This window comes from Aulonocara sp. 'chitande type north' Nkhata Bay, linkage group LG15 (genome assembly GCF_057382095.1).
Source record: "Aulonocara sp. 'chitande type north' Nkhata Bay isolate Kocher_YH1m ecotype deep benthic linkage group LG15, A_spYH_male_GT1.1, whole genome shotgun sequence".
NCBI lineage: Eukaryota > Metazoa > Chordata > Actinopteri > Cichliformes > Cichlidae > Aulonocara > Aulonocara sp. 'chitande type north' Nkhata Bay.
This window is the reverse complement of record NC_141358.1, coordinates 26,476,272-26,496,646: the sequence shown is the minus strand read 5'-3', so window position 1 is coordinate 26,496,646 and position 20,375 is coordinate 26,476,272. Positions and strand designations below refer to the sequence as shown.

At 40.3% G+C, this 20,375-nt stretch overlaps 1 protein-coding gene across 3 annotated transcripts in view; it reads right to left on the bottom strand.

Annotated features, from left to right (window-relative positions):
- Positions 1 to 205: 205 nt before the first annotated feature.
- The window catches only part of adgrg6 (adhesion G protein-coupled receptor G6), a 100,055-nt gene continuing 79,885 nt past the window's right edge, over positions 206 to 20,375 (bottom strand). For all 3 annotated transcript variants that reach the window (XM_086265244.1, XM_086265245.1, XM_086265246.1), the window contains 5 exons: positions 19,875 to 20,025; positions 19,483 to 19,615; positions 19,184 to 19,285; positions 17,503 to 17,655; positions 206 to 3,889 (listed from right to left, as the gene is read on the bottom strand). In XM_086265244.1, coding sequence (XP_086121370.1) covers positions 3,678 to 3,889; positions 17,503 to 17,655; positions 19,184 to 19,285; positions 19,483 to 19,615; positions 19,875 to 20,025 — 751 coding nt within the window. In that variant the 3' untranslated portion in view covers positions 206 to 3,677. The remainder of the gene's footprint in view (positions 3,890 to 17,502; positions 17,656 to 19,183; positions 19,286 to 19,482; positions 19,616 to 19,874; positions 20,026 to 20,375) is intronic.

Here is a 20,375-nt window from a genome sequence, read left to right as displayed (position 1 = left end):
AGCTGATGAGTGGAGGTCCAATGAGTCTGAATACCAAAAAAGACCTCAGATAGGTCCCCATGTTCATCTTCTATGGTTTTCCCTTCCAGTAAGTTTAATTTGTGGTTAACCGGACACAGGAAAACATTTACAAAATAAATAGCATACAACACAATAAACACTGCTCAAAAGATGCTCAAAGCAATGGAACAGAATAGCACACATATTTGTTTTTTGTTTTTTTTTTTCAAAAAAGGCTTCTATTGGAACAGAATGGTGCTTTTTCCCCACTTTGACAGAATTCATGAAATTTTATGGTGGTGACAAAAGACCATCATAAAACTGTTTGACTGATTGTCTTTTATTAATGCAACACCAAGAATGCTCCAGTGCTAATTGTGTAAATGGGAGTTAAAGTGCTGCCGGGCAAAGAAAGGTCTACTACTACGATGTCACTCACACACAAGTTATATTTTTCTAAATGTAACAGTGAACTTTTCAAATTTCATTACAAATTAACTACTAACTGAGCCTCTTACAGCTTTAAATACTGATACAATGTTACTACTTTATATATATATTTAACACGTGGTCTAATGTGCAGAGTGTATGTTTCTATTAAATTTGATTGATAAAATAAAGAAAAAAGATTACGTTTGATTGTTTGGTGGCAAATTGGATAACATTTCATGTGCAAGTCGTTAACCCTCTCATCAGCCACAACCCAGTCGCCAATCGGAATATTTTATTTCTGTTCTTCTTAAATTGTCTTCCCAGACAATAATGATTCCAACTGATATCAAAAGCTATTTACACTGCTTCCAGAAAATCGGAATAAAGGAACAGGGTTAGGATGACCACCTGTGATGGTTTAGGTCTCAGGGGCCTTAAAACATGGGAATTAGTTATTTTTAATTTGGTAGTAATTAAAAGTGAGTTTATCCAGCGGATTTGAAAGCGCAGTTTTGGTCTAACAGCAATGAGGAATTACATTTTCAACATTTTTAATTTAATAAAATATTGTATAAACTGCAGCCAGTTAAAAATGTCAATGCAGTGTGGCATACCTAGACTGACGATGTTGTCCATGATACAAACACAGTCAAACAATGAATATCACACTTGATCACTGCATGGTGGCTGCATGTGTGCCATGGAGTTTCTTTTTATATCTCTTTATTATACAAAGGAATTCTTATCAAAGATTTAAAGTCTAAGGAAGGGAAGGAAGTGCTGACTTTCATGGCTTTACAAATTAAACCATATGTAAAAATGCTGCTTTACCTGTGTAGAAGGTGATGAAACAACATTAATATGAAACTGATATTGACTTTTTTACATTTTGAGAAATAAGTGTAGATTATTTTGCTAACTCGGTTGATTCTCTTAAAAAGAAAAAATGATACTGATGATTAAATTCATGGATCAGTTCAGCTGAATTACGAGAACAAAAATATCCTCTGTCACTGCTCCTGTTCCCTCTCGTTTTTCATGCTGATATATTTAAATCTCCTCTGCTTTAGATATTTGCCACCACATGAAAGGACTAGGATGGAATTCCTCTTGCACTTCCAGGACCGCTGGGTAATCTACAGACTTGGCTGTCATCAGGTTTCTCTTAAAAATATGTTCCTTCTAAAAGGAGGTCTGCAAAATACTTGTAGTAATTTGAATATCGGATATAAAAAGACACACTGATGCTGAGTTGTATTGTCTAAACCACAACATCGGCAGACTTAGCATTTTTGCTGGGATCTGGGTAAACTTATCCATAAGTCCTTTAGGCTATAATATTGTCATTCTAGCAGTTGTATTACCTTAAAAAAAACTATCACAAAATTCTGAATAAGAGCAGATATTAGAACAAGAGTAAGAAAACAAACCTCCAAATGTGAACAGTAAAGAATTTACCACTATGATTGCTAAACTCTGGCTGACATGCACAAGAAAGCTTCAACATCTTTTATCCAATAAACCACCAAACATGTGGGAAATATTACAGTAATTATATATGAGCACAACATTTTCAAAAATGGAGTCTGAAAATCAAAATATGTGTTGATAAACTCAAGCATTCCATCAATAGACATACCAAGTTTTGTTCATGATAATAATATTTTTAATAAATGTAAATATGTTAAATGAGTATTTGAAAACACCTTGATCAATCGGCCTTTCCCGGTGGAGATTATATTCTGTTCAATTCTCTTTTTGTGTGTGTCCATCCTATTTCTGCCCCTTTGGTCATCACAACTTAAAGCATGTATATAAAGCATAAAGTATGTACAGTTGCAGTGACCCTTTGAGGACCTTACAAAGGCATGAATAAAATCAACCATCCAGACAGATTTTCACAATAAAAATAAGGCACATAGAATACATAGATCTATATTTACAGAGGGTATGGCTCCACACACACGTGCACAAATGGACAGTTTTAATAAACATCACAGTATTAAAAAGATGCCAAACCTAAGAGTCTAGTTTTTTCTTTGATAACATCCTTTTTTTTTTTTTTTTTCATTTTTTTGTCTTTCCTCACCCCTCTGATCACTCCCCCTTGCTCCTAGTTTCATCTTACATTCTGGCAGCCAAGTCGGCCAATTTTGGTAATTTGATATGATACAGTAGAATCACATCAGCGTCACTGACCACCCTGTAGCTTCTCTTATCATTCTTAATCAGAATAATTTTGTTGACTGACTTAATTCTGATGAGTTCACAGGCTGCCGTTTAAGCATATTTCATAAAAAAAGCATATTTCTTGAAAAGCCTTTTGGGACTTTTGTACAAAGGAATTTAATCACGTTATTGCATACTCTGTACTGAGGAAAAATATCCAATCAAATTAGAGTACAGTCTGACAAACCGGCCTGCTCCTTGTAAATTTAACATAAATGAGAACACATATCAATAATTTTTGCAGATTGTTGAATTAATTGTACAAAAAACTATGTGCTCCTACAGCAAAACAAACAATTCACATGATGACACACGATTTAACAAAGTTTTCAGGGACATCTCTGAGGCTGAGACAGAATCAGAACGCTTCTAAACAGTTTGTGTGGGTGTTGGGCTTGTACAGTGTTAGGGGGCTATCTCAATGAATATCAGAAGAATTAAAAAACACACTCTCTGACTAAGGCTTTTAGAGCTCTGCACTGCTTGGATGAGCTCTACAATTCAAAGCTTCTCAAACCGTTGAGGCTCTGAGAGTTTTCGAAACACAGGGACTGTCGAATGTTGGAGATTTCTGGAACGTGCAAAAGTCTCAGGGCACTGACTCGGCCTTCATTGAGTTTATAATCATGTTCTGTAATTCTCAGTCAGCCGGTACTTGCTACAACCTTTCTCTTGGAATGAGGCTGTCACACAACTTTAGAATACTTGGATACGTTTCAAAACATCAAATTTTGCTCTCACAAAGTTCGGGAACATTAGGAAGATATCCAACAGACTGAACAGTTGAATGCTGAAATCCAGAAATGTTAGACGTACTTCCAGAACACAAAAGGTTCAATAATGTTCAGCGGCATGTACAGAATAATGACTCATGTTCCAGTGCTGCGCTTCATGTATGAACCTTTAACAGAAGCCTTTCAGTGAAGCTGTGAACAGGATGTTAAGAAGTTTCTAGAACAATGTGAGCAGGTCTAGAACATATTCTAATGGGGGGCAGCAGAAGTGCTGAGGGCAATCTAAAACCTGGTGCAGTGGGTGCAGGTGTCAGGCATGATGATGTTCTTGCAGAAGTTGTCAGAGTGTGTGGAACAGTAACCTTTCACCTTGTCAATCATCTGGCTGACAGGAAGGATGGAGGACGAGGAGGAAGAGGAGTTGGGCTCCACTTCTGAGGAGGAACAGGATGAGGAGATGCACTTTGGATTGGTTTGTTTGGAGTAGTATTTAGCTACAGGGATGAAAAACACAGAGGGAAACCAGGGTGTTATGACCTAATTATGGATTCGTTCCAGTTATTAGAAGGAAATCTGATTACATTGATACTGTCATTCACGCTGAAAATGTCAATCAAATTAAACATGTTAGCACTTGTTATTTAGCCTTCATGTATTAGTATTACTTCTAGTTAAAAGCTTTACAAACAGGATACATTAATAAGGTATGTATTATGATCGGGTGGATCATTTGACTCATGTGATTGCTCATCACTTGTTTCTAAACATATGGTGAAACCAACCATTCGGACTGCACTGGTATCATGGTGAACCCTGTAAAATATAAAAACTATATAGACTAAAGGCAGAGGACGAAGAATGCTCTGAACACAAGGTAGAAAGAAAAGGAAGAGAAGACAAAGACCAAGAATGATAATCTGTTAATTAAATTCAAATAGATGTGGACAGACTACTTTCTGGGGAATGAAATTATAAAGAGTACAATCAGTCTCACTGCGATCACCATAATCAGCACAGAGATAGTGTTGTTATTTGGCATTGCCTAAACCCAGAACCTGACGTACACCTCACCAAGTACTTTTAAGCCTAAATCATAGCAAAGAGCAAATGAAAACAAACTGAAACCACAGACAAGCAGAGTGCAAAAACTGAACCCTCCAGCATGCTGCACTCTCCTGGTTGGCAGTATTTTGACTTTTAAAAACCACTGCTCTCTTCTTATGCAGACTTTGTTATTCAAGGGCCTAGTGAACTTTATAGTAACCAAAAGAATGAGATTATGAAAGAAGTGGCCACACCTTGGCCAAGGGTTGAGGAAATTAAGATGGAGCTAGAAAATGGAGCTGGTGCGTAGTCATGCTGACAGGAGCCAACAGTGCCGTAGAATGCTATAAAATTTGTTGAATAGGTTGAAAAATCAGGAAACGCCCAAGTGCAACAGCAAATCACTGCTGACATGAGAGTTTAAAACATTGTGCTAAAATACATAAATACCAAAAGTTATTCAAGACCTTCAAGACTTTACTGTGTCCGCTGTTTCAGCCCGCACCACATCATCCAGGGCAACACGGTGAGCACATGCAGAGAGTCCACTTAGATCTCTCTGGGCTGCACAAAGACCTGGTGCTAACTTTGATTTTGTAGTTACGTTTACATTGTACCACTTTTCATTTCATCTTCTGCCTTCAGCCTTTTGCAGTACCAAGTACTCAGCCCACAGACATTTAATACTGTACTTCTTGCAGCACTCATACGATGCAATATCAAAATGCGATCTGCAAAAACTTGGAAAGCTTGAAGAAATGTAGAAACTTGGCAGTTGTTAAAACCTTAAAATATACAAGCAGAATTCCTTAGTCCAAGAAAAAATTAAGGATTTACATAAGTACAGCATATTTTAAATCAACTTACCAAGAAAATAAAACACAGCAGTGGGAGTGAGGTCAAAATGTCCAGGAGAAACACAACATATTTTTCTACAGTCATGTGCAATAATATCTGACCCTACCTGTGAAAACGATCCATGTACCACACTCATGATTGCCCTGAGCCAAAAGTATCTACATTCAGCATGATATTTGTGAAAACAATATCTCTTATTTGTCTTTAGACTGTTTTGGAACTCATAAAATGACATAAAATATGTTAAGTCAAACATGTTCTTGCTCAGACGTGACAGTTACATGAAAGTTGTTCATGGTCTAATTTAAACACTGCTCAGAACAGCTGAAGGTTGTCCTACACAGAGTGACAAGGAGGACTGCAAGAGTGAGGCATAATAGGTCTACGGTACAAAGATGGTGATATGAACACTGGCCAGACTTAAGCCAGGACCAACTCTGTTTATTCAACAGGAACTGAAAGAAATGCCAGAGTACAGCTCCCTCGTAGAACACATAGGTAGTGCCAACCACTACATAACCTGAGATCTTTGCTGCTTTATTTAACCATGAGTGAAATTCTCAAGATTAACAATCTTTTCTGTGCTTCTCTCAGCAGAGTTTATCACAAGTCTGGATGGGAAAACACAGTCAATAAGTTCTGATCATCTCACGGTGCTATGATGAACTCGACTTAGAGCAGATTATTTACCTGTCTTGCCAAATGTCGTCTGGTTTTTTGTTTTGTTTTTCTCCATCTTTCTTTTCTTATTTGCTCAAAAACCTGCTTTTTCAAGGATTTTATGAGCCAGCAGAAAATATAACCGGGATACTCTGGGTCGTATCACATGGGGTCGAAATTTCATGTTGCACTCGATGCTGAGATCGTAACTCAAAATGTGTAGAAAGGGAACGGTGACAGTATGCGGTATATAATTTTGACCTAACCGCTGTTATCATGGTTTTAGCTGAAGATGTGTTTAAATCATAGGTGATGGGACTCATATAAAAAGATGTGCTGTACATTACACACGTCGTCTTCACCTTTTTTCACTCACTGCTTTATGTGTTTACACAACATATGTTGTTTAATTATTAGTTATTATTCATCTTATTCATCTTCCACAGGGTGTCTCTGTCTTCCTCACCTGCCACCAATCGTGGCGGATAACTTGGCTCTGCTAGAGGTTTTATTCCTGTTAAAAGGGAGTTCTTCCTTACCACTATTCCCAAGTGGTTGCTTATACAAGGTCATCAAAACTGCATAATTTGGATATGTGCTTGGATATAATTTGTGGCCTCTCTGTGCTCCGGTTTTCTCCCTTATCTTTCTCTTCAGGCTCCAGATCAGTCGCAGCAGATGGTTGCCCAATTCTGGTTCTGCCAGAGGCCTTTTCCAGTTTAATGGGGGTTATTCCTCCCCACCACTATGTCCTTGCTCACAGGAGATCGTCTGATTGTTATGGTTCTTTTGCTAACATTGTAGGGTCTTTACTTCCATAATATAAAGCACTTTGAAACTAGAGCAATATAAATAAAACTGAATCAAAGGTTTCCCAAACATAACAAGCTGAGAAGAGTCGTTGGGGTTGACCCTCACTGGAGGGATTTCAAATCTTGTCTGACCTGAGACTGTCTCAAGATCCTCCAGGGGGAAAATTGGAGGAAACAATGCTGGGGACAACAACGACTGGAATGTACTTCTAAGTCTGCTACCAGATAATCTACTGACTCCGAACATGATGAACGATCAAAGAAAATGGGCACAAGAGGAAAAATGAAATATGAAAGTGTTAATATGCTTTGTCCGTGACCCTGAATTTAAGAACCAACCCTCTTATAACCTAACATACAGCTACCAGCAACAATGCAAGCTCCAGAAAGTTCACAAGTCCCAAATGTTGATGGGATTTTGTGAACTGCATGTTTGTTTTAGGTTAGAATTAGGGCTAACCGGGGAGCAAGTTATACATCAAAATTAGACCGAGAAGAATAGAAGTCCAAACACTAGTGTCAATGCTCTTAATGTGAGAATGTCTGGAAAATGTTCATTCAGTTACAAAAAGTGTCTTCATCAAACCTTCAGGGGTTTCCTTTTGTTCCTCATTCAGTCCAGGAAGACTTCTTAGAAGTTAACGATGCTCTGGGGCTCTTTACAGGTGTGGCAGTTTGAGACAATAATTTTGTCTACTTGTTAAAAATGTCATCCTGAATTCTGGATTTATGGTATAGATATACCAGCAGTCTTCACAGTTTCACATTTTATGGAACATTCTTGTGGACAATGGGCCAAAGCAATCGACTTAAATGTATGCTCTTTGAGCCAAATCAAACACATGCATATGTCTGTGCGCTGACCTCCTGGTCTGATATTGTAAAGCAGGGAATATTTGAGATTGCATCTAAATCACGCTGTTCAAACAAAGAAGCTCCTTCTCTATCGCTGCCTGATTAAACAAAGCATGGATTGATTGATTGTGTTGTCTTACTACACATTCAGCGATTATTCCCAACATCTCTTCCAACTGTTGTCCCTTTGCAACACAAAAAGCTTCAAGGTCAAGCAATGATTTCCTGCTGGCGTGGACTGCAGTCACGACTTCCTTTCACTGTGCATTATGACAGCGCTGATTATGCCGCTGGCCTCACGCGGTCATGTTGCAGCTGGTCCTATTCATTCATTTTGACTTTTAAAATGCCCCATGATGTCACACTGAGATGTTTTGTTTTCTTTCTGCATCTCCTCTGACACATGGACAACATTTTTACGGGGAATACTGTTTTATTTTTTTTTAATCCCTCAATTGTACACCAGAGTACACTTTGAGACAGAGACAGAAACTGTGAGGGGTGTTAGAGCTGAGCTGGTGTCATAGAAAAGGCGTTTGGGAATAGCAGGTCGGTCCCTGGTCATGATCTGCCTGCTCTGTGATGGAGAGATGCTCCGACCTCAAACATCTGGAAATGATACAAGGATAGATTGACACTGTGAAGACGCTGAGGAACTGTGAAGCAACCTCGTAGGAAACACAAAGAGAGAATTCCTCCTTCAGCGCAGATGACTTAATAACACGCTGTCCATTTCCACCGCAGGCCACGATCTGAATGAGAATGCTTACCACCCTCCTCTAAGGTACAAATAAAAATGCATTTTCTTCAGTACATGCTTTTATGTTAGAGTAAAGCAATTAGACAAACAAGTCTGTTTGCGCAGGCCTAAAGCATTCCACACAATAAAGCTGCGCTGATGAATGTTATGTGAAACACAGATGATCTGATAGTATCACATGTTAAAGTTTACACTTATGCAGTCGAACCCACACAGATTTTATCGTCCGATCTTTCCCGCAGCACGAGGTCGCAGCAGGCTGTTAAGTTTAAATGTTGCTCCAGGTCACGTGTAAAGGCAAAAGTCCTGTGTGTGGCTGTTGTAGCACAGTTCACCCCCTGCTTCTGCTGCCTCCAAGTGGCAACGCAAACAAATAAAAAAGCTAATGCAGCTCATCATGTAGCACTGTGGACGCAGCTTTTTGTCTTTAAAGACTTTTAAATAATCCACAGGGAGAATGTATGTATGCAAGCTTTGACTCAAACCAGGAGAGTTGAACAGTTTTAATTAATTTTCTTTGACTAATATTCTTGAGCACGTGTGATGGTTGGCCTGGGACTCCGACTAAAGACAGAAGGTGTCTGACCTCTTGCTGTGAGGACTATACTATGAGACTCCAGATTAACTTTACTGAGAAGATCAGTCACTGAATCTCTTTCTTCTTTGAATTCTGTTCATCATCTGCCTGATTTCCTTAACTGTGTTTTTACCTCATCCATCAACCCTGGTGTCCAAATGACACACTTGCAAATAAAAATGGCTCCTAACAAGACAGAATATTTCAGGGTTTCACTTTTTGGACAAAGCTTGAAGAAATTAACCAGACAACAACCAGATCACTTGGCAATGATTCTCCTTCTACTTAGACTCTGTCCTGAGCTCTATTGGTGCTTAGAAGTAAAAGACAGAGCGAGATACTGGAATGACATGCACAGCCAACACTGTGCAGCAAATCAGGCCTCATCTAGAGAGATGACAACAAGCAGCAACAAAGCTCTGATCTGAAGGCAAATGGCAAATGACTTCATGTGTATTCGAGTGTCAGTAGAACTCAGACATCCCATACTGTCTTTGCTGATTAGACCTCACGATGTGGCTCAGGCAACACACGAGACAGTACAAAGTAAAAATGAGCAAGCTGGGCATGACCATGTGGACAGTTTTGTGGTGTCCGGCCAGGATTTGTGTGTTTTCTTGCACTATTAGTTTGGCCAAACGCTGACACAAAACCAGTCAATATCACCGCCCTGTCTGACAATCTGAAACTGGCACAATCAGCAACTTCTTTAAATCAAAGAGTAAAAATTATTTTTGGATAAGCTTTTGACTAAAATATTTATTTTATTGTGGTGTCCAACACATTTTATGTTTTCATCTGCACTCCATTATCTTTTTGTTGGCCTCCATTTTCCTTCCTCACTTTAGAACTTTTTGTTCTTTACTGCAAATACTGTTAAAGAAGTGATTGTTGACTAAGAACCGACTCAAACTGTATCCCCTTACTCTGTCAGCATGTTTGTGCTTGATAACAAAGGTGTAATCCAGTTTCACCTGAAAAGGTACCCCTGGAGAGAACCTCGGGAAGGGCGACGGGTCAAAGAAGCTGATACACACATAAACATTTTAAAAATAGACAATCAGTGAAAAGTCCTCGAACTATGCGAGATCTGCAGTTCTTCAGTGGCTTGGACCTGGCTGAGACATTCTGACAATTTCTGTACACAACACTGCCAATAAAATGAAAAAGACGGTGGTTGGAAAGTATTTTCTGTTTTGCTTGGAGGCGAACCAAGTGTTGCATCCAAAGCTGTCCATGATTCGCCTGACGTGCTCATCTGAGTTTTAATCTCTGCACCACGTCTCACCGTATCCCAACTTTGTGGACTCACATGGTGCAGGCAGGACACAGTGGAGGTTTCCTATCAGTCAAATCTGACTGGAAACAGTAACAGATGCTTCACAAGCACCTCGGTTAATGGAGGATGTATGTATCATTCAGTAGTTCCATATGTTAGGTCTGGCTGAGCTACACAGCGATATCAGTGAGGCTATGAGGAAGGACGTGGGGTTTCAATTTGGCCTTCGCAAGATACCAGGCTGCCTACCTGGAAAAAGGAAAAGCAGCCTTCAAAGTAAATACTGGGCTTTAGTGCAGCAGGCAAAAGATGACGTGTCTGAGCTCTAATCTTAGTTCCAACTTGACAATAGATTTCAGATACAGGGTGACATAAGGTTACACATCAACCCACATTAAATCTGACAAAAGAGCTAAAACAAAAACCCTTAATCAACATTCCAGTAAAATTAGTCTCAAACACCAATCTGAGGGGAACCCAAAATCAACCGAGAGCTGTTCAGATGTCTGCAGATAAATACTTTTATAAAGGTTTTTAAAAATGGGAACAGAAAAGCAAAAAAGGTCATTTGGACCCTCAAAAGACAAGGATATCTGACACAGAGTGGTTTTTCTTTCCTTCTTAAAACTAAACTTTGTGCATATAAAAGAGTCAAAGCCAGCATTATAAAGATGTCTGAGACTTAAACATATTACAGTGTTTTGTCCCCATTTGGATGCAAACGTCTGGACGAGCACAGCGATGGCACAGCTGTGGAACACACTGAACATGTTCCCATTTGCATCCTTTACACTTTATGCAGCTTATCAGTAACATGCCACTCACTGCAGCAGTCATCAATGAGGACCAAAGTCACTTCAATGATTCTCTAAATCCCACTGCCAGCACTCTCACTGCATGACAAAAGACATCTTCCTTCAGCATAGATGCTCATTACTTTTGGCTAAAGTAAGCATGCACTAGCTAGCATAACTCCTGGAGTTATGCTAGCTAGTGCATGCTTACCATCCCAACAAAAGCTTGTGTTTTTAGAGAAAACACAAGCTTTTGTTGGGATGGTATTGGTTCCTCACAGGCTTTGAGGGTTTGTTTGTAGATTTGGGACTGACATCTTGCTGTTGGTTGGTTTTAATTTCATCAAGTGAGTCACAAGAAGAGAATTGTAGTGAATATATACAGTCAAGCCCACAATTATTCATACCCCTGGCAAATTTTAACTTAAAGGTACTTTTATGCAAACAGCAAGTGTTTTTTGACAGGAAATGACACAGGAGTCTCCCAAAAGATAATAAGACGATGTACAAGAGGCATCATTGTGTGAAAAAAAAAATTTCTCAGCTTTTATTTACATTTCAGCAAAAAGTGCCATGTCCAGAATTATTCATACCCTTCACAAACTGTCATAGTCTCTGGGAAAATCAAAAGTTCTATACCATTCCGAATAGTCGAAGCTGGTCTAAAGCATCCTAATTACCCTAATTAATTGGGAACAGCTGTTTTAATCAACTCAACAGGTAAAAAACAGCAGCTCTCTGCAGTTGGTTTGTGGACAGTCATGGCTAAGACAGAGGAGCTCAGTGAGGACCTGCAGCTACACATTGTAGCTGCTCACAAGTCAGGAAAGGGCTACAAGACCATATCTAAATGTTTTCAAGTTCCAGTGGCTACAGTGCGAAGTATTATTAAAAAACACAACATGTTTTGCACTGTGGAAAATCTCAAAGGACGTGGTCAGAAGCCAAAAGTGACACCTGTGTTGGCCAGGAGGATAGTGAGAGAGGTGAAAAAGAATCCAAGGATCATCACCAAGGCCATCCTGGTAAATCTGGGCTCTGCTGGTGGCAATGTCTCAAGGCAGACAGTCCAACGGATACTGCACACTGCTGGGTTCCACGGATGCAGACCAAGGAGGACGCCACTTCTCCAGAAAAGGCACACAAAAGCTCGCTTGGCCTTTGGAAATGCTCATCTGGACAAAGAAGAAGACTTCTAGTCTTCTGTGTTATGGTCAGATGAAACAAAAATGGAATTGTTTTGTCACAATGATGTTTCCTTCATTTGGCGTAAAAAAACGAGAAGCCTTTAACCCAAAGAACACCATCCCCAATTTCAAACATGGTGGTGGGAACCTAATGCTTTGGGGATGTTTTTCAGCCAGTGGACCAGGGAACCTAATCAAAGTAAATGGCACCATGAAAAAAAAAGCAATACATGAAGATTCTCAACAGAGCCAGAGTCCTGACTTGAATCCAGCTGAGAATCTGTGGAGGGAGCTAAAGATCAGGGTGATGGCAAGAAGACCCTCCAGCCTGAAGGATTTGGAGCTCACTGCTAAAGACGAGTGGGCAAAAATGCCTGTGTAGACGTGCAAAAAAGCTGGTCTGCAATTAGCGTTTGATTGCTAGCCAATAAAGGCTTATGTATTGATTACTGAGAAGGGTATGAATAATTCTGGACATGAAACCTTTTGCTCAAATTTTTTTTCCACAATGATTCCTCTTGTACATCGTCTTATTATCTTTTGGGAAACACCTTTGTCATTTCTGGTCAAAAAACCCTTGCTGGTTGAATAAAAATAACTTTAGGTCAAAATATGCCAGGGGTATGAATAATTATGGGCTAGCATAATAATTATGGTCATAGTAATGAAACTCCCGTTAGCTGGTGCTCAGCCGAGCTGTTCAAGGACATGGTTCACTGTGTTTTTCCAGTACTGTAAAGGAGAGACAGTGAAATATATATCAGGGGGTCCACACACCCGCAGGTTTGATGGCTTTAAACTTTGAAACACTGCCACTCCAAATGATTTCATCCTCTGTCGTGACAAATGTCTAATAACCGTTTTTTCTCTTACTGGAAGATAATAAAATACTGACTGCAGCACAGCATGATGGAGTGTGATGGGGCCACTACATCTCATTACACTGTCAGCTGTGATTATATAGTCAAGCATCAAGATAAGATGGGTGTGGGAGTCATGAACCGATTATCTTGGTGGAACACCATGCTCGTTTTGGGTCTGCTTTAGTCCCACATGTTCAGTTTTGCTTATTATTCTATTTTGAAATAATTGATTTATTTGTCCTGGGCTTGGTTTGAATCCAGAACAGGGTCCAAATTTTTCACCAGTGTAGACTACTGTGCACGATGACAGTATTTTCCAATATTTTCCAAGCGGTTTAAGGGATGATCTAATCGTGCAGGGACGCAATGAGACATATCGATGAAGGTCATAAATAAAAGGATTGGCAGCGTGCTGGATGGAAGGTTGGACTTGGCGTTTGACTCATAGGTCTGTAGCTTGCAAAGCATTTATGCAATAATGTGGTGAAGTGTGTAAGGGAATGTGTATATGAGATTTCAACCACACGTGTGTGTGTGACCATCACAGAGTGAGAGAAATATCCTGTTTGGAGCTTCCATGTGCATCAGTTCCTGTGGGTCAAACACACCAAGACAGATCACTACGCTGACACAAATGGAGCAGCATGATCCCCAAAGTACGTGTCAGGTCCCCAAAGTAAAGCACACAACCTGAACAGGAACCATGAGGCAACAGCTAAGGCAACATTCAGCATCATTCAGCATCATTCATGAGTGGATTCCCCAAAGCGTCTTCCATGAAAGATATTTGTTGACTGTCTGAAAGATGTTCCAGAAAGCACTTTTCCCTGAACAACAGTAACCTTTAAAGTGGCTCCATTCACTCTTCAGCTCCTGACTACTGGGGTTTAAATCATCAGCTCTGTTCTGCACACAGATTCAGCACGGACGGTTCTGAGTTCACCGCACGAGTCAGCAGTGAACTCCATGCAGACAACGTTGTTCTCCTGCTCGTTTTAGTAAGAAAAAGTCTCAGAGCCTCAGCTTTTTAAAACATGTTGCTGGCATTAAAGGGAAAAACTTCTTTTCATTCTTTCCATTAAGGCTCTGCGTGTTCTTCAGTTCCACACAGTCCCAGCTGTCTGTGGAGAGGAGGCTGGGAACGCTGGGAATGAAAGTAAGAGTACTAATTGAGCTCAGAGTGAATGTGGCCAGTTTGAAGGAGAAACTCTGACATCACAGCTTTGGCGAAAACCTCCAAACTCCCAAAGAGACTAAAGATCTCTCCTCACCTGTTCTCTCAGCTCACCTGGAGATATAATGGAGCGGCTGAGACACTTTACCTGTTCAACTTTACCCTTGCCATTCGGGCTGACTCTGACTGACACAATGGCCGCACAGGGAGTACGCTGTGCTCGAGAGAAGGGGAAGTCCAGATTTCAGGACTGCCAAATCAGCCCAGAGAACAGTGACATCTATAAAGCGGTCAAAACGAACCAGATTTTTTTTAATGTTAGTGGGAACAAAACAACATGTTGTGAAATTTGTTACAGACAAATTACTTCTCCTGTGGTTTTAAGATTGCTTTGGGTCTTTTTGTTTCACATGGAAACACAGTAAATTACTTAAAGATGGATTCAGTCCATAACACTAAACACATCATGTACACAGAGTTAAACTACAGCTGGAATTACATTAGTCATTCCTTTTGGCTGTCGCAGATCATGTGAGAGTGAAAAGTGAAAGGACATGTCCAACTGAAAAGTTTCCTAATCTTCTGACTGGCAGAGGGAGGGGGGGCACAGAGGGAGCATAAAATCAAACCTGTTGAGCATGCACGTTAGCATTTAAAGCTGCAATTGTGTAACATTAGAAAAAGGTGAACCAAGAAATTGGAAACTGAAAGCTTCCTCCTGCAAATCTCCTCTCTTTCCCCTCACTGTCCAAAGCTCCTCCTCCCCCACTCTCATAGGTTAGAGTCCTTTACTTAATCCTTACTTAATCTTAGTATCTGCGATGGACTTGCAGTTATTTTCATTCTGGAAATTCAGAAACAGGCGTGGCTCGCGTGTCGTGGAATGAACTGAGTTTTTGACGACATCAATAACATCAAGGCTTATGGATCTATCTGAAGTGGCCAACATAAAAAGTTTATTCATGTCACCTTTAGCCTCAAATAATCTTAAATGCAATGCCAGTAGCAAACGCAATATAAAGTTACTCCAAATGGCCAATATAGCTATTATAGCTGATATGTGGCAAGCTGACAGGGGTTAGCCTAGAACTGTAAACCACAGTCAAACAATAACATTAGAAATAACTTGATGAACTTGATGAACCTCGCTGTTTAACGTTATTGTACGCTCACATGAGTTAAGTCATCAGAGTCGGGCAGCCAAAACGTTACGCTTCTCTTGGATTTAACAAAGACGGCCAAGTGTTTCCATATTGCACCATCTTGCACACACCGATTTTTTTTTTAGACACAACCAGTATAACCAGTATAACCAGACCCCGTCCATCTACTCAAACTAACCTGGAGTTAACCTGGAATCAATACATCATTCACTGCACCGAAGCCCATGTTAACCATCTAGGATAATTAGTTAAAAAACAAACATTAGATTTTCCACTTTTAAGAGTAAAAAAAACTGGTGACTGTAGTTTCTGTGACTCCTCTTGTAATTATATTACTGCAATTTCAAATATCGAGCTTGTTCTTTGGGTTAATTTTGTGTTAATTTGTGCTAATCTGTGGGTTATACTCAACTGTGGTTGTTCACAGTCTCTGTCACAGCTTAAATATATAAAGAAGTAATAGCTTTAATATCCTTAGAAAACACATTCGAGTTCTGCCTGCTGGAACGTGTTTATTCTACTCCATGGATGAGTGTCAGAGCCTTCCACAAATGGTTTGGGGATATTATACAATTGTGCCTAAAGTAATTAAACTAAACTGTAGGAAGTGTTGCACCTCTCTGATTTTGAGAGCAGATGTTTAATGTGATCACAATCAGTAAGAGAGAGAGAGAGAGAGAGAGAGGTTCAGTCTCTTTGGGAGTCAGTCGCATCGTGTAATGTTGGGACTCAAACAGAGTGTTTGACATCCTCAACATTTGGTGTTAATTTAATGAGCAAACACAAGAAATCACATCAGTTACTCACTCTAATGTGAACCACAGAGTTAGCCTGGTGTTACTGTGCTCTTATTACAAATTCGCACAAATCCAAAATCATTAAACACATTGCAGATGTCGGCTCGGAAGCAGCCCGACACGGCGCGCTTGTTTCTGCACCCCGAGGCACCCTGAGGCCAAAATATGAATGAGTGGATTGAGTTTGAGCTCTCACTTATAACAGAGTATCTCAGGGGTGGGGAACAAGGGACGTGTATGACATCATGGCAACCAAACAATCACAGCACAATCACAGTGGCTGCTTTCCCAAAATGTCTGCTAGTGAAACCTTTGAACGTTTTCCTCTTTTGGATTAAAGACACCAAATTAAACATCATCTAGAATTTGGATTTCCAGATTAATTTTAGAGCAGAAGCATTTTGGGAAACCCAGATCAGATCACATGATGCTGGAAGCAGGAGCACAACCCTCTAATCGGCTTAGGCTTTACCTCCACTGGTCCTCCATTCTTGTTACTGGCTGGAATAGCTGTCTACACAGCAAACACAGAGGCACACACATCAACATCACGTACCAGGAGATATTACACAGGCTTTCATGGTAACAGTGACAAACCTGCAACAATCACGGAAAAAAGGAACTGATCTTCAAGTGGAGTCAAGTTTGCATGCAGATGGGTTTAACTGGCACTTAAAGTCTTTCCTTCAAACCGAGTCACTGAACAACTATTATGGATCATCCCGTTCATTAAATAGTGAAAGTGATTTAAGGATGTTCTAATTTATTCAAGGAGAAAGGTGGATTAATAACAGAGATTGTTACTGAGCAGGACGTTATAATATATAACTATGATGGAATCAAACAGGCCTTTTTGCTTCGGGGTTGTGATAAGCTACACTAACTTCCACAGTAGGGGGTGATTCAAGTTCCTTTCATCTTCATATTCAGGACAGAAAACACTGGAGTCTGCATGCAAACTTGTTTACTACATAGTAGTGCTGCGCAGCATAAGGGGAACATTTGGTCCACGCACTCATGCCTGCCATAGGCTACATGCTAACATATACAAGTGTTATTAAAGCAGTAAAGCTCTGAGGCATAGTATGTGCAGCGGTGTTTTCACAAAGAGCAATGGACTTCAGACAAGCTGTCTAAACAGGGTGGTGGTTTTCTTTTCAGACTAACTCACGCTGGATGTTTCTCCTCTCTTTGCTTCCATGTCCTCTCGGTCTCACAGTCTCCTCTAAGTAATTACTGTATGAGAGCGTTTGTGCTGCGAGGGCCTTTCTGAGCGGGTCTCACCTGTGTTACTATGTCGTTTGAACGGGTTGAGCGTCGCTTTAGCTTTGGAGGTCCAGTTGGCGGTGGTGGAGCCAAAGGAGCTGGAGGACAGAGACTTGCCCAGGTTGTCTGAGCTCACCTTCTTGGTGTTGTTGGTAGCTGTCTTACTCCAGTCTGCACGCGAGAAACAATCAATTATCTCCAGATTTTTAGAGACGATATCAGTGGGACACAATGTGTTGTAGGGTTTTTTCTTCAATGTTAATGTTCCTCACTTTTACTGAAGTTCAGTGTCAGACACAATTACTGGACCTCTCTAATAATTCTCCACATTTTTCTTCTAGAGGAACATGTACAACTTTAGATTTTGACTAAACAATTCACAGTCAACATGAACTATATCTGCACTATTTCCATTTTCAGGATTTTTGCAACTGAAGTTTAATTTGCTGAGATTAAAAATGTTCAGGATGTTTGAATAACACACATCTTGTCATTATGCATATTTAACCTTTAAACATTCCGTTTCCAGCTGTTTAGAACAATTCCCAACAACACCTGTTTAAATTCAGCTGGCCTGGAAAGAATGTGGACAGGTGGATGAAACCATTACAAATGATTCCTTCTTTTTCCAGTTAAATAATTCTCCAATGAGGGAGAAACATAATCTGTGGTTTTGATAACCCATCCAACTGTTGCCAAAACAGAGAAAAGGAAAATCCTGTCCCATCAGACTGAAGAGTTGCCAGCAGAACATAAAAAAGCAGGTCTAACTTTTACTTTCACAGCTTCTCAGGATGTTTTTAGGGAACCTGAACTGAGAGATTTTGGCTTTAACACAAACATGTATCATGAACTCATTCCAACAAGTTTAAAAAGTCATCATAATCTGGATTTTTATCAAATGAAAAATAAATTAAATAAAGCTTCGTTTTGAGTTGTTTCTTTCCAAACATGTTTTGGCTGAAACATTCAGAGATGTTTCTGTATAAGTGAATAAACGGATCTCACACATGTCCACGTGAAAGACGTGTTCACTCACTGAAAACCTTCACATGTTAAAGCGAAGCAAGGGCTGGAGCATCCATCCTCTCTCTCCTTTCATAAAAGCACTGCTGGCACTAAAGTGGAGCTCTTTGGATTTGTGAGTTCAATCACGTAAAGAGGACTTTTCAGGACACGACTGATAACAGTCAGCAAATACTGGATCTTTCGCCTGCTTAAAGTCATGAATCAGTGTCATGTCTACACATGACAGACATCTGAGGAAAGAACCTGTTTTAAAAGAAGATGAATAGTATCTGCCTCTGATGTCCGAAACAGGCAAACATCCAGCTCTCCAGGTTGTATTTCTGTGTATTTATGCATCTATTTTCTATTTTCCAAGCAAAACTTTATCTGTGGTTGGAGACTTTTGCACAGTAATTTTTTGGCATCAAGTGAAACTCAGTGATTTCTCTTAAATGAAATGGCACCCGGACAGCACATCCTGAGACTGAGCGCACCTGGAGGAGTTCCTGGGTTTATCTTTTTTATTACCTATGAAGCCGTGGCGACTTAGCTTTTATATTTTTAATAAAACGTCCTTTTATTTCTTTTTTTATGCTGCCGTGGGAACCTCTCTGGGGTCCGGCAGACAGACCTGAGAGGGGAGACGTGAACTGGCCTTGACCTGAAAAAGGCAGACAGACAGATGGGATACCTGAGTTGTCTGACAGCTTGAATCGGCCACAGCAGAGGTATCTCTTCCACTGCTTCTGCACATTTTCTTTCAGGGCGCAGTGGAAAATAAATATGAAGAGGCCTGAAAACAGACAGATAGAAACAGAATGAGTTATTCTACCACAGCAGACCTGCTGACAGGTAAAAATAACTGCTTGGGTCACTTTACAGTTATCGCCTCTGCACAAACCTGCTCTATAACCTTTTATCTTTACACATAACACAACTCAGCACACGGATTAAACATGTTCACACTATCACGCTATGCGGTCACTTCACCTTGCAGTGAGTTGAAGATGGAGAAGAGGTACATGAACGTCAGCTTGACCGGTCCCCAGGCAAAGAAAGCAAACCCCCAGGTCATTCCCAGCAGGAAGGTGAGGCTGATGGCGCTCCGTAGGTTTCGGAGAACCTGGATCATAGCAGGAGAGAATTTTAAAGCGTTAAACGTTCCCTCCTTTCCTTGTCTCCTTAGTTTACTTCCTTTTCCAGAAGCAGACATGAGAAACTGACAGAGCCTTAAGGCTGCTGACACCTGTTATGATATGGTTGTTATTATATTGCAGGAATGTCAGGGTTAACTTTTAATTCAGAGAGTCATTACAACCGACAGAAAGTTTTTTTAAATCATGAAACAGTCTTAGTCCAGATCACTGGGCATGAGTACAGACCTCTTTCCGCAGCGTGTGGTTGCTGCGTTTGCCGTTGCGTCCGCAGATCTGCAGCATCACCACGACAAACATGGCCATGTTGAGCAGAAACACCAGGCAGAAGTAACCGACGCAGGTGGTGTAGAAGACGGCTTCATTGGTAATCCAGCAGCTGACAAGGAAACACACACATGCCCGTTCAAACTATTAAAGAGGGATTTAAGGTTTTTTCACACATCAGCCACTTTATTATAATGAAACTAAATCCAGCCTTAATCAATTTGAGATGCAGTAAACTAAAACGAAGTGAAAGTGCACTGGTCATCCCGTTATAGCAAACCCTGAGGACTGAGGGTTGCTTAAGGTGAGATTTTGTGCAGCTGTTCAGTTTGATCGTTTTTGCGAGTTTTGCAGGATAACAGACAGAATCAGCTGCAGGAGCTCAAGCACGTCAGCGCCATGCACACAGCAGTTTTTAACTCGAATCCTGAACAACTCGTTGTCCTTTCATCATAAACTTGG